Raw genomic sequence first — 26125 nt, 5'->3', positions numbered from 1 at the left:
GCCACCTTGTGTGCCCTGTGAAAAGAGATGTGCAGGGTGACTTTGTAAGCTCTTCAGTTGAGGACAAATGCCTGAAATGCTGCCGTGGGGGACGCCTCCCTAGGGTTAATGTGAGGACTAGCTTTACAATTATTAGGTTTAAATAGAATTCCAGTTTTAAAAATTCTTAATGGTTCACAGAATTGCCATGGGCTTTCCTAAAACTTACTGGCATTGATAAATATCCCTTTTAACTTTGTTAACAAATAAGGAATTCTAACACTGGTGCTAAATGAGTAACACTGACCATTTTCACTGATAAATGGTACCTGCCCCTGACCTCACACGGTGGGGTTGGGTGGGATCTGGTTGAAAAGCACGGAGGAAGTCTTGTCTATGGATAAACATGAATGCCATGCATTTTAACAGACTCTCTGCAGTCACTTTACATTATTGATTCAGCTTATAGTGAGTGAAACGGCTACAGAAAACTGATTAATACGCAGGGTGAATGGTGGCAGCGAATGAGCTCCATGATAGTTTATAAGAGACGACCGACATCTTGGGAAAAAAGAAGTCCCAACATTTTCACAATTTCCAAAACAAATTTCTAAAGCACCACAGAATGGCCTACTGATATTGTAGTGTGAACCAGTTAGTTACCTTGTAAAATATCAAATAAAGTGGTAGACCTACTCGAAAATGCAAACCATTTAAATGCTAGACAGGTGACACTTTGCAAACTGAAATAATCCTGCCACAGGTCTCCACTGAGGCCCGAGTTTGTACAATAATTAGATTTCAAGAACTGTCCAAATGCAGAGAAGAACTAGACTTAAGAAACAACATAGAACAATGTGGAGACGTCTGCCGACAGCTCTGGAAATGGGCTCCTGTCCGTTTCATTTTTCTGGTCCTGCATGGGGGACACAGAGCACTGAAGCTGAGTAAGAGCTGGGGTGGGGAGCGAGAGGAGACGGGGGTGACATGAAACTAGAGCTAAGAAGGCAGCCAGGAGGAATGACAATACAGAACGAGCTAGAAGAATAAGGTAAAGGGGGGAAGGAGAAAACCAGGCAGAGGGCAGAAAATTGCACGTGGTGGGGCGCCGGTGGTGGCTCCAGAATGTCTCTGTGGGAGGGGTTGGGGGTGACAAGTCTGGGTGGTCTTGGGGAGTGATTTAGGGGGGCTGGCATGAAGCTGAGTTGGGCCACTGGGGAGGGGACTATTGGTAATTACAGAACCACCTCCCCACACCACCACCTGGCACCCCACAGGGAACCAGGAAACCAAAGAAAACAGGAGCAAGGTGCTGAAGACTCACGGAAAGTGGTTCACAGTGTAAAATGTCACAAAGGTTGCTACCACTTCCTTTGCATTTTGAAGATGATATATTCTCCAGAAATCACAATACACCCTTATCATCTAAGGAGTTTCACATAAAAGAGAAACAAAAAAGGAGTCTTCTAAGGTCTGACCTCTGCCCCACGGCCCCAGGGACATCACAGTGAGGATCCAGGCACATTGCGGCTCTTTACCCCTCTTGGGGGCTGAGGGCTTTTGCAGGAAGCAATACTAGCCCAAGCTTTCAGGTCTTATTTCCAGAAGTAATCACGTAATTTACTATATTTAACTAGTGATAGAAACACGGGTAAGGTTTTTTGAAATGGCCCATACATAATTCTCTTTTGTGACACATTACTGTTTTTGATGGAGCATTTAAGGTCTAGGCCTAGTATGATTTTTTAAAACAAAATGCTAAAAGTTTGCTTTTAGTATATCTGTGGTAGACAGAATATTGGCCCCTCCAAAGATCTCCATGTCCTTATTCCCAAAACCTGTGAATACATTAGGTTACACGGCAAAGGAGAATTAGGATTGCTAACCAGCTGACCTGAAAACAGGAAGATTATCCTGGACCATCTGAGCGAGCCCAATGTAATCCCAAGGGTCCTTAAAAGTGGAAGAGGGGTGGGACCAGCCCAGTGGCACAGCAGTTAAGTGTGCATGTTCTGCTTCGGCAGCCCGAGGTTCGCCGGTTCGGATCCCGGGTGTGGACATGGCACCACTTGGCAGGCCATGCTGTGGTAGGCGTCCCACATATAAAGCGGAGGAAGATGGGCATGGATGTGAGCTCAGGGCCAGTCTTCCTCAGCAAAAAGAGGAGGATTGGCAGCAGATGTTAGTTCAGGGCTAATCTTCCTCAAAAAAAAAAAACAAAAAACAAAGAATTCCATGATGGTGATTCTGAATTCTATAAAGAGGGAAGCTGCAAATGAACCAGACTGAAATGCTGCACCATTTCAGTACAGGAAGAAACAAGGCCAAGGGGATGGCAGCTGCTCCAAATTGTACACTTTTGAGAATAAACTGTCTACAATTTAATGATGTTTTGTCACCCTTCAGGTTTATAAAATGTTAATACACATTATTATCCCCTGCCAAATTGAGCCAGTTATTCTTTAAGAAGAAAAATATTGTCAGCTTCTGTATTATTTACCTGAAAAAACTCACCACTCAGGGTAAATGGTTATTTGCAAGGCCTTGTCTATAAAGAGACTATTCAAGAAATTCACCCTAGTGGATCAAACTTGTAAATAAAGCTGATAATGTTCAGTAGCTGTGAGTCCACTGAGAAGGGCATTACAATCTCTGCAGTGTCCATTAACATGGTACTTATATCGATATTCATTTCTCCACAAAGCAAAGACAGAATTTAGATGACCTCAATGAAAAAGACATACTTAAATTTCTGAGGCTAAGTGGAAAAACCAGTATTTTTACCTAACAGCATTGCTAAATCATACCAATTTGAAAATAAGAGAATAGGCATCGTTTAAACAGTAATTGTAATAGATTGAATAAAGATCTAAGTCAAGAGTACTATCAGCTACTTAGCTCTATTTCATGGTAGCATGCAATGTCACTTGTTACCATTAAAGGGAATGACCTGAACTCAAGAGAATTTATCATCAAGGGGTGGCCTTGATGATAATCTCATGGAAAAGGTTCAGCCCCGGATTCTGTCTCCAAGCAGCTGTGATACGTGGGCAAATCTCTGCAGTGTGTCAACAGACAGCAAACACCAAGGCTTTGGAGGAAATGCGAAGAAAACAGACACAAGTCTAAGAACCTGATGGCAACAGTATTGCTTAAATGGTCAAAACAGAATCTGCTCACAGGTCTGAGGAAAACAGAGGTGATGGAAAGCTCCTGAAAGAGTAACATAAACATAATATTTTAGAAATAAAGACAAGTTTAGGCACTGCATTTGAGAATGAGCACGTGAATGTGAGCCCACAGAGGGCAGGAAAGTGGATTTGGTAAGTCAGTGATATCAAAGAGCATGCCCACGTCAGTGCAGTGATAAACACTGGCGGGACTCAGTGGTCTGCAAATGGCGGAATTCCCAGGTTGGCTCAGAGGGTGCATAACCGGTGACAGAAATGCCCAGAGCATTGCAGGAGAAACTTCCTAAGCTATCAGTCCAAGCACGCTCCTATTATACCTTGTTTTAATTTTTTTAAAGCTCTATCAGACACACCGAATATTGTCCCATGAAAACCTTCCTTGGTTAGAAAAACTATTTTTCTTTCAATTTATTGCCTTCTAAAACTCTATCAACAAAAACAACAAAACAAAGATCCAAGTTAAAAAAATAACAAATAAGAAAACCTCATTTACCACTAAGATTAAGGTCTGCATCTTAACCATTGTTCAAGGTATTTCACAAAGAGCTATGTGAATGGTGGCGGAGGTGGGTACTCAAAAGACGGAGACCTCACACACGCAAGAACACGGACCGGTGATCAGCTTTCTCTGGAAAAAACAAGCCCGTATTATGAAATGTGAGCACACTTAAATTCACAGCCAATACAGGGAAGGTTCGACTTAGCAGGTATTGTAGACACCTACACCCTTACAAAAGCTCATCGCCCATTCCCCCACCTGCTGCTCGGCGAGCCTCTTCTGGATCTCTTGATCATCACAGACGTCATAAACCACGGGCTTAGAGAGCTCAGACTCAATCCGAGCCAACCAGGTGCGAAGGTTGCTCATGTTTTTGTCTAACTGCTGAATAAAAGCAAAGGTCTCCTTCAGCTTCTTCACCCTAAACATATTTGTAGGAAAAAAAGAGGTGGAAAACAAAAGCACAATGTTTAGTGGGGAGAAGAATGCACGGACGAGGGTGTCGGAGGGTGAAAAGGAATCCACATCGGTTATTGATTTTACAGCAGAACAACACTCACATTACCAGATAGTTTTCACAGAATTATGTGACACTTTCCAAAACTGCTGTTCCAGCTGATTTTCAAATCGACTGAGTTAACCCACCCATGCAAATATGAAGTCCTACTATTCCCAGAGTGAGACCCCTGAGACCCAGTCCATCTTACTGGGGCTGCAGAGGAGACGGGAGGTGCTTTCTCTCTTTCTAGGTTAACTTCCGTCCATCTTCTGTCTTGGGGATGCCCAATGATCAAAGCAGCCAGGACCTTCCCTGACGGGTTAAGATCACACACCTGCTTCACTTGGTGGTATCTGGCCCATGCTGCCTCTCATGGGACCCTCCTCTTGAGCAAGCAGAGAATGTGTGTCAAACCCACCCCGTCCAGTCCGAGGGGTTGAGGGTGCCGCACGCAGAGAACCAGCCCATTACGGGGCAGCTGTGTCAGCCAAAAAGGGAGGGGGCTCAGAGAGAGGCTGCAAGCACAGTTCTGACTCCACCTCCCTCACCGACCGGCCAGACTCGGCGGGAGTCACTGTATTTCGTGAGCTGGCTGGCACGTCCACGTAGTTGAGGGGAAATGACGCAGCTGCTGAGGGAAAACGATCTTCTGATAGATCCTGAAGTAAAATGCTTTCATAAACTGCTTCCACAAAAGTCCTAAAGTAGAGCTTGTTCCAGTGATCTGTGGGACTTTTAGTGAATCCCAGAGATATGAAGTGATGGCTACAATGGAAAGTTCCCATTTATCAAAACTCATGTTGCAAGGTGCCGTCAGAACTGCATCCCACGGCGCTAGCAAGAGAAATCAGGGCACTGACCCTAACTCGGAGGATGCGCACTCCTCGCCACCGTCATCTCTTCCGTGACTGCCTGTGAACAGCTTCCTACCGTCGGCCATGCCCTCCTGTCTGCCTTTGGTTCTATAGCCAAAGCGTACATTCCAGGCGGCAAGACTGATCCACGTTCAAACCCTTCCACAGTCCTCACTCCGCCCTGACGTACTGGTTTAACCTCTGACCTTACAGGTCCTCAAGAGGACAGTGGCCTCTCCGCCTCCACCCCTGCACTCTGCAAAGTAGCTCCTCCTCCCTTTTCCTGGGGCTTCTTCCACTGCTCACTGAGGCACCAGGGGCCCCTTGCCCACGTGCTCCTGTGGCACCCAGGCCAACCCCTCATTCACTGTGCATCTATCACGACAGAGCCCACACTGGCCAGGCTGCACAGGGCTGCTCCCTCTGCACGTACGGCACCTCCCACACTGCCTGGGGGGCAGGAGGTATCAACAAACATTGGTTGAATGAATAAATGTGTATAAGACTTCCACTACAAGCTATTATTTAAGTAGACCACAGAGTTGTGTGTGCTTTTTTTACTTTTTAAATTTCTTTTTGCATCCTACAGTAGATCAAATCAACTCTGGGGACTGACTTCTAGTTTTAGCTCTATTACCAGCTAGTTTTATGATTTAGGGAAAGTCCTTTTCCCTTAGCCCCCTCATCTCTAGTAGGCCTCTGAGGTCCCTCAAGCTTCAGGGGCGTGGTAGCATCCGGGCGACATTCAGGTCAGAGCTCTGGATGCAGGCAGACTGCGTCTAAGCCCCATTGCACCATCCCCTCAAGGAACCTAACCTTCCTACGTCCCTGTTTCCTCATTATCTGCCAAATTATTATCCACCTTGCAGGTGGCCGTGAGACTGAAACAAGAGGATGCATGTAAGACCTTTGTCAGATAGTAAGTGCTCAATATAATCCTAGGTCTTATGACTGCTGACTGGGACTACACGAGGCCGCAACGACGCCTCATTTATACGGCACTGGACCTCAGGAAGTCCTTTTACAAATATTGTATTCTCAACAGCGCCATGAGGTAGGCAAGCCTGGAGGGAGGCTGTGGAGGCTGGCGGTGGAGAGCACCGACTCTGCGGTCAGGGCCTGGGTCTGAATCCCAGCTCTGTCGAATCTCAGCTGTAAAACGCTATCAGAAGCAGTCTCTTCCTTCACCTGGTGGCTGAGAGGATCCGGTGAGATATAAACCCATCAAAGGCCTTCAGCACAGTGCCTGATAGAGATAAATCCCCAGAAACTGTGGTCAGGATGACTTTCAAGGTGTGTTTTCCATATTGCATTCTTATTGCAAACATCATAAGGAAAAGCTCCCTTCAAAGCTACAGGATGATTTATTAAACAGGAAGTAACAGAATCCGAGGCCAGGCCTGGATGCAGTTGTAACCTAGATCCCTCCTTTGTTCCTGTGGCTTTGAGGTACACTCTCCTCACCCCAATGTCTTGTCACCCTGATTGCCCAGGGACCAGACAGAATACTCCAGACAACGCCAGAGCAGCCAGGAACCCCAGGCCCCATGGGACAAGGAGTCTTTCATGCAGTTTGCAAGGGGCTACCCTCCTGTAAGGCTGTGGCTGGAGAAGCAGCCTGGGCCTGAGAGCTGCCATAGACGGGGAGAGGAGCTCAGGCCCAGCAGCCTCTGCACAGCTCTCGTGCCTCCCCCTCCTCCCAGGACCTCAGCCCCCACTGTCTTATCCAGCACCTGGATGCAGAGACGCTGTGATCTTGAATCATGTTAATCCCAGGGCGAGGTGTGCAGTGAACACATGGGGGAGTATGGAGAAGGCGGAGGAATGATTTAGTTTTCTTCCCCAGGACTATGGTACTCCAGGCCAGTGGTGTCCGAAACGGGGTGCTCAAGACTCAAGACAAACCACTGGGGTGTGGGAATAAGATATTAGACTTGCTATTATTAACCCACTTAAAAAAATTTCTACATTGGATATGCCTTATAATTCACAAGCTTTATTACTGAAATGGAACATCCACAGAGCATGCTGACATCTGCACGTGCCAAGCCTGTTGTGTTTTACGTGTCAGCAACTCACTTAATCGTCACAACAATGCTATGTGATCGGTACTGTTAGTATCCCCACTGGACAGATGAGGTAACTGAGGCACAGAGATGAAATAACTCGCTCTAGTGACACGGTCATTAAATGGCAGAGGCAGGATTCCAATCTGGGCAGTCTGGCCTGGAGCCGCTGTTCTTAAGCATCTCTTACAAACCTGCCTATGCTAATGTGCACTTACTGGAGGTACGAGATGTTTTTCTTGCTGTCAGGGAACGTGATCAGAAGTCTAGACTCATGGGGTCAAGGATACACGGGTGGGGGCGGGGCAGGGGTAAGTGCATTTTGGGTGCCCGTCTTTGACCCTCCACGATTTCCTTTCTATAAACATTTAACCATTTTTGTCTTAGGTCCTACACAGATCCTGAGGACTCAAAGATAACTGAAACATCGGTCTTATTCCTAAAGAGCTAGTGGTCTAATTTAGACATTTATAATATAACATCGGAGGCAGTCAATAAATTTCTTCTGAATGAGTAAATGATGTTCACTCATACCTTCGAATGTGTCTTTTTCGTAAGAGGTGGCCATGTTATATTTTAAAGAAAAGATGTAAAGATCAGAGTACCTCTGAGCCATCTTTCCACAAAACAATTTCCTGCCACTATGAGCCACGCATGCTCCTAAAACTTGGTTCCACATTAGGCACGTGAAGCACTGAGAAACACACACGTAAATCACATGCATACTTAGGGCAAATTAATGGGGAAGGCAAGGTGGGAGGGAAAGAAAAGAAGGAAGTTGTCAAGAAGCTACAAAATATCCATCCAGTCAGGATTTAACCTGCTCTATGTCCCAACCTCTGACCAAAGGCATGATAACCCAGAATGCGCGGTGATATAAATCAATACTGTTCCTCAGATAATCATGTTACAACTTACTCTAGACACTATCCAACATCCTGTTGAGTTTGCATGGTTCCGTTCTGTACAGACTGCATCTAATGATCACCTTTTCCAGGTCAGGAAGTACGTGTCATTTGCCAACCCAGACAACCGATCTCCACGTTAGGCCTTGTTAATATCGCTCTTAGAAAAATTTAAATCTCGAGTTAATATTGGGAAACAAGGAAACTCATTCAGAGACCAGACCGCTGGCACAGGGAAGCAGCCCCAATACTACATTACATCAACCGCCAAGGTGTTCTGTTCTCTGCACTGGCCTGTTTCACCCAGGTGCACTCGACTAACGCTGCTCTCACATACATTTCCAGAAATCATATTTCTCCAGAAAAAACAGCATGATTTCCTGAGTTGAATTCTAATTCTGAGGATTGGGAAAACAATTTTTAGGTGCAAAAGGAAAGTTTTTCACCTGTGTAGATTATTGGAAGCCTTGAATAAAACTAAAATATTTTTATATGAAAGCAAACAAAATCAGAATTTTGCCTAAGAAGAACTACAAATTAGAAGATCTTTTGCAGGGATTATGGGTAGAAATGCAGAAAATCATAAAGTGAATAAAGTTTTTCTTTTATTTTAATAGTGATGGATCAGAATATAACATTTATGAACCCTGCTCTCCCTCCAAACCAAACAAAATCTAGGCAGGTTAGTATCATCCTATGTATCAAGCCCAAGTCTGACAATGTGTGATGGAGGCTTCAGATATCAAATTCATGTGGAGGGAATAATACACATTTCAGTCCTATTCTCTATATGCTAAAGGGTCTACAGTTAAATTACAAAGGCCCTAGATCAGCGTAAGTTAAAAAAATTCCTATGCCAATGTGGACAGCATAACAAAAAATAATAACGAAAACTGAGATGGTCAAAGTATCTGAATTTGCACTAAAACAGACAGAAGCTCAGACCTGTGGACAGCTGTCAGTTGCTAAAATTGTACAAATTCTGTACAACTGCATCTTTTTGAGTGAGTAAACATCTTTATAGCAATACAATCAATTACTTTGAGATCCTGAAGACCTGATTTAGGGGCACAGACGTTACAATGCATTTGAGCTCATCGCCTCTTTGAAGCATTTATGTTGCTGGAGGACTTCCATTTTCCACCCAGCACAATCACTTCTCTCCCCGGCTCGTCAGAGGCTGACTGCAGACACCACACGCACGCTGACACTGAGAAAGAACCCATCCCCCGATGGCTGAGCACACAGACTCCGCGGCCACCATCTCATCAGTAATTTCTATTGTAACCAAAACGAGAGAGTGAGAGAGCAAGATACACAGAGACAGCAAGCACCCCTCGGCCATATGCAGAGCTAATGACTGAAATGGCACTTACTGTTGACGAGAAAAAAATCATTCCTTATGTTGATTGAAAGCTCCAAGTTCCGAGCTGCCCCTGCATCTCCACCTCCGGAGGACGAGGCAGCCCCTCCCCCGCCTGGTGGGCCTCTCCATTCACTGGTTCAGCATCTTCCCCAGGCCGCCCTCCCGCAGGCTCCCGTGGGCACGGCTTGCTCGCAGCCACAAAGCGATGCCCGCAGGAAAGGCAGAGAGCTGCTTCTCGGCTAACTGCAATTTTTAATCTCAGTTTTCTCCTTTCCAATAAACAAATATCTCCAGCTCTTTTCTCTCTCTTTCACACACACACACACACACACACACACACACACACACACACGCGCGCGCGCGCGCACACACACATACAAACACACAGTCTTTGTTCTGACGTTCAGGATTGCAATACTGGGGGAAGAAAGTCACAGTGTTATCTTGGCTATGGGTTATTTATGAAGTGTTATAAACCAAGAGAAGAAACATTTAGATTTAGGGCACAGAAAAGAGGACTTCTGTTCTCGTCAAATTAAATCTTCTCTGATTAGGTTTAAAAGAAATGGTGAAATCTGAAGCCCCTGAGTCCGACAGGAGTGCCTCCCTCCTGTCCCCCTAAAGAAGAAACTTCCCCAGGGGGTTCTGCCCTGCCTTTTAAGTCCTGTGTATCCTGGCTCAGGAGGGGCAGAGAGTTCAGTTAGTCCATTCCTCTACTTTTTGCAGAAAAAAAAAAATCTATCTCACAGCACAAATGGAGTTCAAGACTCTGCAGAGGAGGAAATTGTGCAGTTCTTGTCGCTAGCTCCTCCTAGGGTTTACCATAATGTGAGTATCTGAAAATTCCTCTGCACGCCAACCACAGTTCTCGATGCAAGCCGAAGCGGCTCTGCTTACGGAGCACCCTTGCTTTGCGTCCAGCCCCTTCGAGGCTCAGCCCCAGCCTTATTTTGAGACTTGACAATATGAATCATTTCTCATGGGTCCCTCCAGCCCAACATTTAGTCATTATTACATCCCCACCTTGAAACACCGCAAGCACATTCTAGATCAGTCAGATTACGAGTGTGGATTTGGAAACAGTTCTCCCCAAATGCTGCATTTGACTAGCTTGTGCTCACATTCTTGGCTGTCCTTGGGACCTGCTACATATGACCCCCCAAGGCTCATACACTGGACCTGCCTGATGCTGGACACCAGGCTACTGATTGCTCATTGACCCAATGATGGCTGCTGTCCCTTGGGGAAGCTCCCCAACTCTCAAGAAGCCATTTCTGCAGGGCTTGGGAGCAGCAGTCACCTGCTCCAGAGGAGGAATGATGGGGCTGAGGGGAAGGAAAAATGAAAGGGGAGAGGTCGACCTCACATCTGGCTCTCCCTGTGCTAAATTTCTAAATCCTTCCAAGCCCACTGGACGAGGCAACTTGTTAAGACCAGAGCAAGTCAACTGTATGACTAGCAGCATTGTTTGGTCTTCCAAAAGAACCTTGAGACAACACAGATAAAAAGAGAGCAATGAAAAACTTTATCAGTTTAAAAAGGCACATAACTCCCTGCTCATTCTGCAAGGGATGGAAAAACAATCTCAACACACAGTTGCCATGGCAGTAACTGCTGAGTTTAAATGACAACATTTTAATTGCTACTATTATAAAGTAGGGGGGTTTTTCATGTTGGTAGGTGAAATGTGAAAATTATGCTTAAAGTTTTTTCATGGACTTGATCCTTCTGATGGCGAGAGAGAGCTATCTAGTCTAAACAGGAATGGACCATATGGTAGTATGTCTGAGTAAGTTCCCCCTTCATAACATTGGCTTAAGGATGCCAAGTCTATTAATGATGCTACCATCAAAGAGAAATTAGGAGAAAGCTAACAATATTCCTGACATTTAAGGTCCCCATGTTCCTTTTCCATAATAAACATTTGGAAAATACAGATAAGCAAAATTCTTTTGGAAAACTAAAATCACCAATGATGCCAACGCCAACAGATAAGCAACGTGAACGTATGTCTTTCTGCTTAGCTGTCTTGTCTGTCTCCTGCATTGAAAGCTTTCACCAGATCCTTCTCACGTGCTGCTAGAAAGAGTCTTTAAAAAGAGCCACCCTTCCACCCATGTTTCTGAATAGGCTCTGCCAATACAAACGACCAGCAGGGTGACTCCCTAAGGACACACGGCTTGTGCTTTATAGGACACAGCTGAGGCTCTGACTAATGAAATGGGGAAGGGGTTGTGGGAAACAAAAGTAGATGGATTTTTAAAGAGTTCAACTACTAGAATTTTGAAATCAAGGGTAGCAAAGGTGAGATTATGTGTGGAGCTGAGTCTTTCTCTGGCATGAGTCCCACTGAAGGGAGGATGGCCGGGGACCCTCTTTTCAGAGCTTTGGTCTGTGCTGGCTGAAGCAAGTCAGCTTTGCATCTTTTTGTCCATCACTCAACATCCTGTGCCTAAGCTGTTCTTATTAACAGGTAGCCTAGCTTCCTCCAAAACAGAGGATCGCACATATTGGTAGTTCTGAAAAACAACTTCTCTAATTTACTCCTCTCTCCTCCATTCAGGTTTTGCTGGGTCACTTTTTAAAGATGTCTGAGAAAACATGAGGAAGAGGAGGAGCTAATAGCTACAATTAAAAAAAAATTCACTCTTCATTTAATCTGTCAAATGAGCATAGTAGGATATAATTAATATTTCTTGTCATCAAATCAGACTGGGTTCTAGAATAATCATACCATTCACTAAAAAATATATAGTGCTTCCAATGGCCTTTCTGTTGATAAAATTAATAATGTGTTTTATAAGAGTATAGATGTCACAAATGTAGGAAGCTGCCCAGGGGCCCACGAGGACTGCTTAAATCTCCTGCAGCAACTCTGAAGGAGAGCCAGTTCCCTGGATTTTAATGCCCACCTCAGGGCCTCTGTGACCTTATGTGAGGTCTTTACAAGCAGAGGAAAAGCAGTGGTTTGGGCCTAAGCCCCCTCCCCTTGCTCCTCTATGCGGCCACACTGAGCTGCACCAGAGGCTAGCAGTGAGTGCGTATGGACGGACCTAAGGGTCCCGGGTTCTTGTGCCGAGTTTATCAACAAGGAAACAGGCTCACAGAGGCCACAAGACGTGTTCAGAGAAAGTGGCGAATCCAGAATTTCTGCCTCTTGGTGCAGCACATGTCACGTCATCCTGCTGCTGGCTCTAGCTGTGTTCCCCAGACCAGCACCACTAGCAACACCTGGGCACTTGTTAGAAATGCACATTCTCAGCCCCACCCACACCTACAGAGTCAGAAGCCCTGGGGGTGGGGGTCCAGCAACCCACGTTTTCATGAGCCCGCCAGCGATTCTGACCCACGTTAATTTAAGTCTGAGAACACTGCTCTAGAGTAAACAGTAAATTCTACACCGAGTTCTAGGTTTTAGAAAAATTCTGATAAACTACCTTTAAAAGTCAAGGTCTCAAAGGAGCCAAGTGCTCTTCCAACATATGGTGCAGGCAGACGGACAGATCCCGGGTCCGCCCCTGCCCTGTGCAGAAACGCTTCTGCTCGGGGCCAGTTATTCGCCCTCTCGGAGCTGCAGCGTCCCTCTCTGGAGGGACAACCGACCTTGCAGGTTGTTGCAAGAATGAAATGAAATAACATATTTGAGGAGCCTGGTGCTTAAAAAATTAACAATGGTTTCTTCCCCTATCCAGCCCATAATGGAGCCTACTACTTGAAATGATCAGACATTTTACATGCATTTAAGTAACCCTGTCTTTCATTTTTAGCAATTCTTTTGAAATTTACATTTTGCTGAGAATGAACCCAAAACAACAGACCTCTTTTGGGTGAATTAAACCTGATTTGTTGAGGTCTTGAACTTCTGAACACCCTTCCAAACTTTGAAGTTAAAGGCTTATAGTTAAAATCTTGAAGACCTGAGGCTGGGTACCTGTGTAGGATCTCCCTTCCAAATCTTACCTAACATTTTTAAGAAGAGATGTTGCCCCCTGCCCCAGGAGTGAAGCAGCAGAACACTGAGCAGGACAGAAAAGGTTAACCAGTGGCCAGAATTCTTTGGGCAAATGAGGCCACAAGTGTACCCTGCAGGGCTGCAGGTTCTGGTGGGCAGTGTTCAAACCTAAATTCTGCAGCCTGTGCCCCGCCCTTCCTTGATAGTGTGATACGATCAGCGTCAGAGATCAGACAAGGAGCTGATTCTATGTGAGGTCTATTTATGGCAGGTCCAAGCTTGCTGCCTCAACCCACAGATTCCCCTGAAGGGTAAACGCCAACTAAGACTTTCCTAGACTCTCAGCCATCTGTCTCAGCTCAGCACTTGCTTTAAGGTAAGATAAATTATTCCCTCCCTAGTCCCTCAACTTTGAGGGGATTAGGTTCTCAATACAGTCTACTCATTTCAGCGTAACAAACTAGAAGGGTCTGGGGCAGAGGAGAAGCAACACAACTGCTTGAGTTGAAATCCTGATTGCCTCACGTGTTGGTGATGTCATTGTGCACAAATGACTTAACTTCAGTGCCTCAGTTTCTTCATCTGTAAAATGGGATAACAGTATCTACCTTTCAGGATACAATGAAGATTAAGTGAAAATATACCTAAAAAGCACATTTTTAAGAATATAGCTGGCAGCCAATATATTTGCTACTACTTCAACTCCTTATTTTGCCAATTGCTCCTTCCAAAAACACCCCACTGCAATTTCACCTGCTGTTTTTTCCCTTTCCCACGAAGGAATTGGCTAAAGACAGGCAACCAGAGAGGAGAGAGGAAAATAGCCTATTAAACTCTGAAGTGCTATAACCAAAGCATGAATGACTCCAAATGGACTGTCAGTCTAGTCTTCACGAAGCATAATCTAGATCTCACTCCTGAATGATCTGTGAACAAGCACAATGTCATAATACCCTTGATTAATGCCAGGCCCAAGAAGACTGGGGATATATAGACAATGGTGACAAAGACATGCTAGCCACAATTTACCTAATAGAAATGATCTTATTCTTAGGTACTATGACATTCATTCATTTCAACAAATATCTGAAGCACTGTTTCAGGTGCTGGAAAGAAGTCAAAGAGATTGGTCTCATGGAGGAAAGACCTCTCACCATTAGACATAATGGAGGGAATCCTCTTCTACTCAACAAACATGCCACTTAGTCTTGGAGTCTTAAGGAAAAACAATGATAATAACCACCCATAGACGCTGGCTCCCATGTGCTGGTCCTGTGCCAAATGCCAGGCACATGTCATTCATCCCCACAGAGGCCTCTGATGTGAGCGGTGCTGTTAGACACATTTTGCAGATTTGGAAACTAAGGCTTAGGAAGGTGAAATCACTACTCAAGTTTCCAAGGTGAGTAAGTGTTAAAGTCAGGCCTGGCTCAAAATCTCTGCTCTTAATCCTCACTTGGGTCACCGCCATGGATTTCTATTGATTTTTTTTTCAACTGGCAGTAGAGAGAAGTTGAATTCAGCCCAGCTTATACTGCTAGCCAAATCACCCTAATATTTGTCTTTAGCAGATGCTGTTAAAAACCATGAATGACCCAAACTTTATTTAGAAGGCCAAGTCTTTTGTTGAGATTTAAGACTTGGCCCCAACCTACCTTTCTAGCTTCATCTCCCACACTGGAGCCAGCGGAGCTTCTTGTCATTTCCTAAACAGCTTCTACACTGCTCTACCCTGCACCTTTTGTCCCCAAAATGTGTTTCTCCTTCCCTGCCACCAGTAACACTTCAGAATCCTAACCCCTTATTCAGGACCATCTGGGAACACCACTCTTCTGTAAGGCTCTTCCTAATCCCCACTCCCGGTCCACGAAGATGAGAACTGAGCTCTCACACCATTTTGCTCTACAGCGGCTCCGACGTCTGCTCCCATTAATGTAATGGGCTCATCTTAACGTCCCGCCTGTCACTCTCACAGCACTTAGCCTGGTGCCTTGGCTGAGTGAATCAGGTTCGCTTACGGTTTACAATAAACAAAGAGATAATGGAAATACCATATTATTATGAGTATCTTATTTTCAGTACTCCCCAATTCTTCATTAACCTTACAGGTTTCTCCTGTATATTGCACATTATATATGTGTTCAAAACGTCTGAGCGCACTGTTGTGTAAAAGACTCGCTCAGCCAGTGGAAGCACGAAGCTGCATGAGTGGTCCCAAAGCCGAGCGATTGTTTTTGTACGTCATGTTGCAACTGAAAAACACTTTGGCTGGGGTGTCTTTGGAGAGAGACTTTGAAGACAGAAGACATTTAAAAGCTTTGAGAGGCATCATCCTCGTTATTTGGGGGGGGGGAGATAAAATGATCAGTCTTGTTTCTGATGAGGTTGCGCTGGAGAACACAGCTTTGATGTATAGTCACAGCCTCGCCTCCCAGGTCCGCACCTTCGGACCAGATGTGCACTGGGGACCTGGTGTGTGCATGCCCAGCACACACTTCCAAAGGGTCCCTGCCTTGCGTGTGCTGAACCCCTGTGGCGGGGGCAGTCAGGGACCTCCAGAAGCAGCATCTAGAAACCCGTGCCCTGACTGACTTGCATCTGCCACGCACGAGAGGGACAGGCAGGAATGATTTCATCCAGGGGACAGCAATCCTAAAGCAGAGTTAGAATTTCGAAATAACACCTCCCCAAGGATCTCTTTTCAAATTCAGTTTCCAACTCTCATTTAAACCTAATCTAACTCATGTAAAATTTTAAGCTAAATAAAAAAATACATTAAAGTGGCATATACTAAAATATAACCTTCCTATAATGCTGAAATAAGAATTTCCACTCATTTTTACCGAACTTTACATTTCTCTTTAAGTTTACAGATCTGCCGGATTACCTGAGAGGAGGACTGGGCTCAGTTTCTAGATCTGTGAAGTGACCCCTGTACCTCGGGAGTAGGAATCATTTTTAGGCAGTTTCTTACCTTGATCCAATGACATCAAAAAGATGTTGCCAGCGGTCATTAATTTTGCTAAGCTTGTCATCGATCTCAGCTGCTCTCGTCTGGTTGCTGGCCTTGATCAACTGGTCACCCATTTGCTTTAACTGTAACTTGTTTTCACTAAACAAGTTTATTTCTTCCATGCAGTCCTGGCAGGAAAACAAACCCTGAAGTACTACCAAAAAGTCATTTCTTCGCCAGCCATAAATACAGTTTGCCTTTTGAAATTTTTTTTTCCACAATTTTCACCATCTTTATTCATTAATTTTTGTCAGATGGTTTAGTGGAGCATGTGGGAGAGAGATGGGCAGGAGCCGCCCCCCGACCCCCAAAATTGTTTAAAAAGTAAAAAACTTCTCACATCTGTTAATTCTTCAGTATTAGCTAAAAAAGTCAAAGGACCCACTCAGCACATGTATAATATATAAGGCAGTAGTTCCTTTCTTAATTCAATAGGCCTGGTTTCCCCTCACAGCTTTCTTCTAAGCCAACCTACCTGGGAGCTGAGGACAAGTTAATACAACCAAACTAGCCTAATATATCAATAAGAGTTTTGCTGAGGTTTAACTGAGTGGCATTTTGGGTGACTGCAGCAAAAACGCTCTTTCTCCCTTTTCGTGGGAATTAGTGACCATCTCAGACTTATGAGCCCCATGGCTGTCAGCCTCTTCCCTTTGGCAAGGGGAGCTCCTTAACGATAACCAGAGAAGCCATAACTTCCTTAGGGTGTGAAGCGATGCTTAAGGAGATGAGAGTGCCTTCTCTGGCCAGGCCCCCTAACCGAGGGAAAGCAACCCCCCTCAGTACATACCATCATGCCCACCCAGAACAGTCCCACATTTCCCATCTCTCTGGAATCCTCACTCACCAGTTCTTCTCTGAGAAGAAACAGAAAGTCCCTTCAAATTTCTAAAATGTTATTGGAAACATACCTACAACATTATACGGCTCTGAGGTGGGGAGTGGAGGGCAGAGGATACAGCAGTATCCTAGCTGCACCCACCTGGGGACTCCTGCTCACCTTCTGTAACTTTTCAATCATCTCTTCAATGCTAATATCTGCTGTCTGGAGAACTTTGTTTTCCATCTGTACCAGCCATGCACATAACTCTTTATTTTTTTCATTGAACACAATCCATGAATTGAGTCTGTCTTCAATCTCCTGTTTTCGTATAGCCACCTGGAAATGAAAACGCATTTGGCAGCTGAATATAGGCAGGAAGGAAAGTGTTTTTCTTCCCTTCCTCCCACCAAAAGGACTATGAATTTCATTCATTTTAATCAGTGGCCCTCTAGATTTAAATCATTATGTTTTTGCCTCTTAAACACTTAGGGTTCAACATCAACAAAAGTTTTATACTTTTGATAAATACCATAAAAGGCATCTAAAAGATTAAAGTGTAACTGACCGAGAGGATTCAGTTTTATCCAATACAAATGTATTATCAGGTTATATTAAAAATTAGAAACAGGAAAGGTTAGACGAATGCATTAAGCATCACCCAAATTTCTTCTGTTCCTCATTCTTTCAATATACATTTATTGACTGCTTGCTACACGCTAATTTATAACTCTATGACACCAATCGTTTTGTCTTTTTAAAAATGACAACTCCCGGGGCCGGCCCTGAGGCCGAGTGGTTAAGTTCTCATGCTCCACTTCGGTGGCCCAGGGTTTCACCAATTCAGATCCTGGGTGCGGACTTGGCACCACTCCTCAGGCCATGCTGAGGTGGTGTCCCACATGCCACAACTAGAAGGACCCACAACTAAAAATATACAACTATGTACCAGGGGCTTTGGGGAGAAGAAGAAGAAAAACAGATTGGCAACAGATGTTAGCTTAGGTGCCAATCTTAGAAAAAATAAAAATAAAATGAAAAGAAGATCAATTCTTTATTCCTACTTAAGGCCAATGCCCTGCCTTTAAATCTAGATCACAATATAAATCTAACATTTGTAATGCAAAAGGAGCACAAAAATTAAAGTCATTTCCATGTTTTAATGATATATTTCAAAAACAAAGCAAAATAAAATAAAAAACAATGCACACCACTCATTCAATCCACCTTCCCGTTATACACTATGGCTTTGGATGGAAACCATGAAAATGGAACCAAATACTGGTCTGCAGTAAACAGGCTGACCCCAAAACACCCAATGCTCGATTACGCATGAGCAACACGTAAGCTGAAATCAGCAAAGGGTCTTCCTCCTCACAGGGTTCAAATTTATTACTTAAACAAACACAGATTTAAAGAATGCAAATCAGCCTTTCTAAATGTACAAAAGTATTCCCAGGTCTTAAAAGTCTTTAGAATCTCAGAGTTGAAAGGCATAGCTAAAAGTTCTTTTGGTCAAGTTTTAACATCCCACTTTAAAGATGGGGAAACTGAGGTTGAACTCCCAGAAATTTTCCTGCTATGCACAAAAAAACCTCTGCTCTTTTCAGAATGAGGCAAAATAACTGATGCTTGTACATCCACCCGGTGAAATGTATTAAGAAGGCTCAAAAAACTATCCCTAAAAAAACAAGTTTTGTGTTTCCATTCCTCAGGGCATCTATTTATTTAGCTTTTTAAAATCCTGGCACTTTGTACAGCATCACTTTGATTGGTTTCATAATGGTAACAATTAGGAACATCTGGGCCCCAGTCTGTGCTTCTTAACTTTTAGGATAATTTTCATGTATTCTAAATATTTCCTTTTATATAAAATGTGAAAAAAATTCTAAAAGGACATTTAAAATTAGGATACACTGTGACTATCAAAGAAAAACATTTTACTTTATTAAAATACATTCAAAAGGGCCTGAATTTCAACTTTTAAATACCTCTCCTTAATTCACAAAAATGAGATTAAGGAATTTATTTTTCTTAGAATTATGTGTTCTTAAAACAAAACCCTATTTGAACACCCTTTAATGCCATCCTGATCCTGTCACAAGTACATACTGTATAACATCCTAACCGCAACCCGATTCTTTCTATGTAGAAGTGAACTGCTGAGATACTAGTGTAGCAGCTGATCATTTCATTAGCTTCAAAAACCAGCTGCTTGAAATAAGCATCGGACTTCATGTGAAGGCAGACTCTTAGATAACAAGCCCCTGTGCCGGGCACTAAGTATGACTCCTGCTGTTCGCTGGGCCCAGAGAAGAGCTACTGCAGCGATGCTGACCGCTCCAAGACCACCCGGGACCTTGCTGAAGTCCTGATTCGAATACACTGATTGGTACCTGTCATTGGTACAGGACAGAGAGCAGTGTGTGCACGGCGGCCCAAAATTACAACTTTCTCCCTGACTTAAGGTGATTCTTAAAGAAGCTCATTAAAAGCATGCAAAGTTCCAGCACTGAGGGCTGGAGAAACAAAGGGTCAAATCTGTTAAACCGTGTTGCTGCCTTCTAAAGAACAGCGTCTGGCCCAGGCTCCAACTGAAAAGGGCCTCGGGCTCAATGAAATTAAGCTCCTTTCTACTCGGTCAGGCCTTCGGAGACATTTCAATAAACGCCAGAAGAGCCGTGCCCTGCAGTTAACTGACTTACCCTTAAGCAGAGGTCCTCCCATTGTCTGTGCAAATGCTCTATTTGCTCCTTCAAAACCATCACGTCCTCCACAAGAATGTGCTGGGTTAAGTCAGTCTTCATAGTGGGAAGTTCTTTCAAGTTCTGAGTCCAGTTAGCCAAAGACTTCTCTAGTTCCTGCATTTAAACACAAGAAGGAAAGAAAAAAAGAAAAAAAAAAACCCTTCAACTCAAGCTGCTGTTGTTTCCAAACCTGTAGGCTAATCCTTTGATTGGACTCTGGGGGAGGGGAGAACAGGGGAGGGGGCGGGACCTACAGAATGAGAAACAGCCCCGGGCGAGCGTCTGCAGTTGTGGTTGGCCAATTCCTCACCATCTATTTTCTCAAAGGAAACTCGTTTCTACCTTTGTTTTCATTTCTTCAGGTAGTTCAGACTTTTATATAATTAATTCTATTTTAAAGTCGTGTAAGTCTTTACCTTTACTCAAAGGAAAGTATTTTTGGAGTCTAGCAACAATCTCTCTTTCTCACACACACACTTTTAATCCTGAAACTATTACAGAAATGTTGTATAAAGTGTGATGTCCCATTTTTTAAAACATGTAAGAAATGCATTGTTGCTGCTGTGGCAATCACATAACAGCTTTGGTTCAAAGGGAATTATTTTGGTTAACTTTTGAAAAGAATGAGTATAACTGAAGAAAAAATAAATCATTCCCTAATTATTGGCAGATTGGTTAGCAGAAAATTTCCTCTGGCTCTGCAGACATTTACTTCTTAAAATGAAGTGTGTGTCAAAAGAAAACTTTTGTATGCTAGTACTTAATCAAGAAAATTGCTTTCACAACAGGGGCGGTACAAGGAAACAGCCCACCGGTGAGTCCTCCAGATTTTTCCTGTGCTTAGAATTCTTCCTACTTAGGCATATTTTAATGGTCTCCATTCATACCTGTCTATTGGAATCTGAAAGAAAAGACTACTTCATTTACATCAGAAATAAGTCTGAGGAGTGGCAACAATACAAATGTGTTAACTCTGATTGATTTTCAGAGTTCTAAAAGCTACACTGGCATGATTTCGCAACTTGCCAAGAAGAATTTACGTTTAATAAAATGGTCCAGAGAATTCTTTTCATTTATTTATTTTTGTGAGGAAGATTCACCCTGAGCTAACATCTGTTGCCAATCCTCCTCTTTTTTTTTGCTTGAGGAAGATTGTCCCTGAGCTCACATCTGCACCAGTCTTCCTCTACTTTGTACGTGGGATGCAGCCACAGCATGGCTGATGAGTGGAGTAGGTCCACACCGGGATCTGAACCTGTGAACCTGAGGCTGCAGAAGCCAGAGTTCACGGAACTTTAACTACTTGACGGCAGGGGCCACCCCCAGAGAATTCTTTTTAAAGGTTGCATGGAGATCAAGAACTAACATCTTTATGAGAAGACAAATCATTCTTTTAAATTTTTGTTACCCAGTTTTACCCTCACGGTTCTACTAGGGGGGATGAGAGCAGATCCCGCGGTGGAACACTTCTACTAGCCATACAGCATGAAGGGGCGACTCGAAAGGGGAGGGGTACCATTCACTGACTCATACTCAAAGGCAGCTCAGATGCTTGCACACGGGGCAGTTATCCACAGCCACGTTTAAATCAATTTGGCTTAGATACTTGGTTTCCTCCTACAATTTGAAAGGATAATTAATAGATGTAGAACTTTTGAATAAGGACATTTTATAGTTCTTAAATGCTGCCAAATTGTGTCCTCAAAGAAATGACTTTCTCCACATACTTTGTGGTGGCAAGTTCTATGTATTTTTTTGGCAAATTGAATATGTGTAATGATTCCTAGTTATTGTTTAAATTTGTATTTCTTAAATTACTAGCCTGAAATGCTATCCACTCCTTCACTCTGATGCTTCCACAGACATATTTAGTTAATTCCTGACATTTTCAGATCTCAGACACAAAGGTCATTGCTCACAGGAGCCTTCTCTGGGTCACTGGACAAGGTTGGGACCCCCGTTTTATGCTCTTTTAGCCCCCTGTCCTTTTCCCCTCTGATACTCACCATGCTGACAATTATTCACACACACGTACGTATGTATATAGGGGACTCTGGTTAACATGTGCGTCTCCAGCAGTCCAGACTATCAGCTCCCTGCTGGCTGGGGCCATGACAACAGTGCTCGCCGATGCATGGCCCACTCAGCCCCTACCACATGCCTGGTGTAGAGTAAGTCCTCACACATCAAAATGTATGCTTGAAAGGAAAGCAATGTGGCAGGATGTCTCAAGAGCTTTAACATGTTCATAAGTCTTAAGTGAAAAAAGCAAGGAATCAAACAAGCTATAGAGTGAGGACTACTGTGGAAGTTTATTACGGCTGATGCTCACTGTTTGCATAAACATTTCAAAAATCATGCTTCCGGGGCTTGCCTGTGGCTGAGTGCTTAAGTTTGCGTGATCTGCGTTGGCCACCCAGGGTTTCACGGGCGCAGACCTAGCACCACTCATCAAGCCATGCTGAGGTGGCGTCCCATGTAGCAGAGCCAGAAGGACCTACAACTAGAATACACAACTATGTACTGAGGGGCTTTGGGGAAAAGAAGGGGAAAAAAAAAAGATTGGCAATGGATGTTAGCTCAGGGCCAATCTTTTTTCCAAAAAAAAAGTTTCTGCCTTAAAATACTCCAGATTTGTCACCAAACTAATTGCCAAAGAGAACACGTCAGTCAGATAAGTTTCTCTATTTTAATTTAACCAGATAAATTGTCTGTATTGCAAAAACTACCTATAAAATTCCAATTGCCCATATAACACGTGATGTAAAACTTGAAGTTGTTTGACCATGTAAAGTGGTGTGTCGCATAGGCCTTGGCTGGACTCTCTAATGTCTCTAGGCACAACAGCATTTAAGCCTTTGTCCGTGAACTCAGTTACTGTTGGGATTGTCAAGTCCCATTTCTCTACACTACCATTTGGGTAAAAAGAGGAGCAAAAAATAAATGTGCATCTCTATAAATATTGGCCTGTGTATGCACAGAATATCTTTGGAAGAATGCACAACAAATCTCTAACACTGACTGCTTCTGTGGAGAGGGAGTGAAGGGAGAAAAAATTTTCATGCATATCTTTTGTACCTTCTGAATTTTGAACCGTGTGACTATATTACTTATTCAGTAAATATTTTAAAGTTCAAACTGTCCTAAGATTCAATTGACAAGTTTTATGAACACAGATGTCTACTATAGCAATTGTCATAATAGTGAAAAGTTAGTATATAAAATATAAAGAAATTACATATATGTATATTACATATATTACACACCCCCACACACATATAAACATGTAAAGCAATTTTTCCATACATCAACTTGGCTGTAATGGGAATGCAATTTTTCAAGGAGGAGAGTAAAGCTCAGACTGGTCAAGAGGCTAGCATATCTCCCCAAGCGACTCAGGGATGATAAACATTGTCCTAGACAGGCTTCAGATTACTGGGGATCTTTCTGGAATATGATCATAGGTTGAATGAATTCAATGCTCTTGGCCTCTCTCCCTGATTCTTCCCACTGAGAAATAGAATGCTGAGGCCAAGGAAGCTGAAAGGATCCTACTGGAAATTGAGGAGTGTGATACTTGGGAAAAGCATGCCTATGCGTGGGTTTATGGTTTGTATTCTGCACAAGTGTCTAGACTTTATGGAAGTAAACTCTATGTATCAACTAAGGGAGTGACTCCAGATTCTTTCATTTGTTACTAAAGTCTAGATCTAAACCTAAAGATGTAAAGATGGTAAAAATTTTGAAGATTAGGGATAGATAGGAACCTTCTCAACCTAAGAAACTCATCTACTAACACATCGCCAGCAAATATCATACCAACAGTGAAATCTTAGACTCATTTTCTTTAAAATCAGGAATGACACATAGGAGCCAGTAAGCAATACTTCTACTCAACATTGTTCTGGAGGTACTGACCAGTGCAGAAAGAACAGGAAAAAAAGTATAAGAATTATAAGGAAGAAACAAAAAAGTCATTATTCACAGATAGTGATTGTCTACATAGACACTCAATAGAATAGATAGACAAATTATTGGAATTAACAAAGAGTTTAGCAAGATGGTTGAATGTAACATCAATATACAAAAAGTAGTTAAATTTCTAGGCACCAGTGATACATAGTTAGAAAATATAATTAGAAAAACGCAGTATTTTCAATGGCTTCAAAAATAACACACCAAAAAATAAATCTAACAAAAGATATGCAACATAAAGAAATTATAAAACATTACTGAACATGGCTAAAAGGAGAAATAGGCCATATTCAGCAACGAGAGTACTCAATGTCAAAAAGATGTTAATTTTTCCCAAATTAATCCATAAATTCAATACAATTTCATTAAAACTCTTATCAGGACTTTTCACAGTTTGACAAACTGCTTCTAAAATTTGTGGAAGGTCAAAGAACCAAGGACATCCACACTAATGTGGGAGAACAAGGTATGGGTACACATTCCACCTGAAATGAAGATTTGTCATAATAAACACAGTACGCCAGATAATTTGATATAAAAGCTGATATAAGCAGACCAAAGAAATAGAGAACCAAGAGACAAATCATACATATAGGAAAACTTGATATTTGACAGTGGACTATTCAATAAAAGGGCATCAGGACAATGGTCATCCATAAGAATAAAATAAAAATTTGATCTTTACCTCAAAACATATGCAAAAATCAATTCTTCAATGAATAAAGATGTAAATATAAAAAGCAAAATTTGAAAACTTCAGTAGGAAACGTAGGAGCGTATCTTTATGACTTTAGCGTGGAGTGATGGTACTGCTTATATAGAGTTTAAAAACAAAAGTAATACCTCTATACTTCATTGAGAGCTACATATATATGTGGTATAACTATAAAGAAATGCAGAAGGATGATAAAACACCAAATTCAGCGCTGCGGCTCCCACTGGAGACCATGCGGGCACGTGCACTGCATGTATAATGTTTCATTTTTCTGCCGAGTGGTGGTTTTATGACAGTTTGCCACACCATTTAATGTGTTAGAAACTTTTTGCATGTTAGAAATTTTCACAGTGAAGAAAAAAGACACAGGGAGGAGACACTAATGTCCAGCACAGCTCAAAGTAAGAAACTACTCATTTCTTTCTAATTTTTTCAATTTGATCCCTGAAGTCAAGGAACGAAGAAAAAATTTAAAAAACATTCCATTAGGCCCTTGATGTCTTTTAAACATCAAACCTGCAGATAGGGAAGAGACACAGGAGATCCTGCCCTGGGAATTTTACTGGTGCAAATCCCTATCCATAAGTTTGCCTTGTTGTCTGTAAAGGCCTAAAATATCCAGGAATTTTTGCTAGTGTGGTATCAACTAGGCAGAATATAGTTTGGAAGGTTTTATAAAAATGTTGTATTTGAGCAAAAACCCCAACCCATGGGCTTCTTTAAAATGAATTCTTTAGTTATACTTCACTCTTATTACAAAGTCATTTGCTAAGGGAACAGCTTTCAATGTGATCTCAGAGACCACATCTTCTATTACACAGGAGAAACAGAGAGAAAGAGGACCTGAAGGAGAAAACCCCAAATGCTAAGAAGAATTTCTGCAAAAGTCTTTCTCATCTTCACACATGGATCTCAAAAGGCATCGACTCTAACTGCTTTAGAGACCAGGGTGTGATGTTAGAGCAGACAGGAAAAATGTTTTCCGACTGGACACGGACACAATTTCACACAGAAAGTGAAAGGCAAGCAAACACTTCAACTTCTCAGCAAACAGCTCCGTGATGATCTTCAACAAGCCTTCAGATTTCAATACCTTAATCAGCTCCTTTTCTTTAAGGAGGTCCTCGTGAAGTTCTGGAAGAGGATCTTTGCTTTGTGCCTTTAAAACTTGCAGCCTGCTTTCCAACTTCTTGATTTTCTTTTCGCACTGGTCCCAGGTCTATTTGAAAACAGTGTTAAAATTGGTAAGTACTTTGCTATTTAAGGAGGAATTGTAGAAATAGAATAGCTCATTTAATCCCTGTACTCACTCTATCAAATGTGACTTTTTAAATCACACAGAAACACCATTTCCTTGTCTTGAGCAGACGGTGGTCCACGAGGGCAGATGGGAGCCCCGTGTGGTTCAATGCCTCTTTGTGGCTTTACGTGTGGCTCATCTCAACCATCGGGTTGGCTTTGCTTTGAGATACTTCTTCCTCCCTCTTCATATCCCTGATCTATCTAACTTATTTCCATTTTAATTTTGGAAAAGTTCACATCTA

At 42.9% G+C, this 26125-nt stretch overlaps 1 protein-coding gene across 11 annotated transcripts in view; it reads right to left on the bottom strand.

Annotated features, from left to right (window-relative positions):
- SYNE2 (spectrin repeat containing nuclear envelope protein 2) overlaps nucleotides 1–26125 on the bottom strand; it is a 296778-nt gene that overhangs the window by 18342 nt on the left and 252311 nt on the right. For 8 of the 11 annotated variants that reach the window (XM_023627878.2, XM_023627880.2, XM_023627881.2 and 5 more), the window contains 5 exons: nucleotides 25675–25800; nucleotides 19850–20005; nucleotides 17325–17483; nucleotides 16286–16452; nucleotides 3928–4090 (listed from right to left, as the gene is read on the bottom strand). In XM_023627878.2, the coding sequence (XP_023483646.1) occupies nucleotides 3928–4090; nucleotides 16286–16452; nucleotides 17325–17483; nucleotides 19850–20005; nucleotides 25675–25800 (771 nt within the window). Of the gene's footprint in view, nucleotides 1–3927; nucleotides 4091–9369; nucleotides 10188–16285; nucleotides 16453–17324; nucleotides 17484–19849; nucleotides 20006–25674; nucleotides 25801–26125 lie in introns of those variants that run through there. The other 3 variants (XM_023627886.2, XM_070249224.1, XM_070249223.1) reach the window with 2 other exon arrangements.

This window comes from Equus caballus, chromosome 24 (genome assembly GCF_041296265.1).
Source record: "Equus caballus isolate H_3958 breed thoroughbred chromosome 24, TB-T2T, whole genome shotgun sequence".
Taxonomy (NCBI): domain Eukaryota; kingdom Metazoa; phylum Chordata; class Mammalia; order Perissodactyla; family Equidae; genus Equus; species Equus caballus.
Note: the sequence above shows the minus strand (reverse complement) of the source record. Positions and strands in the feature narration are given on the sequence as shown.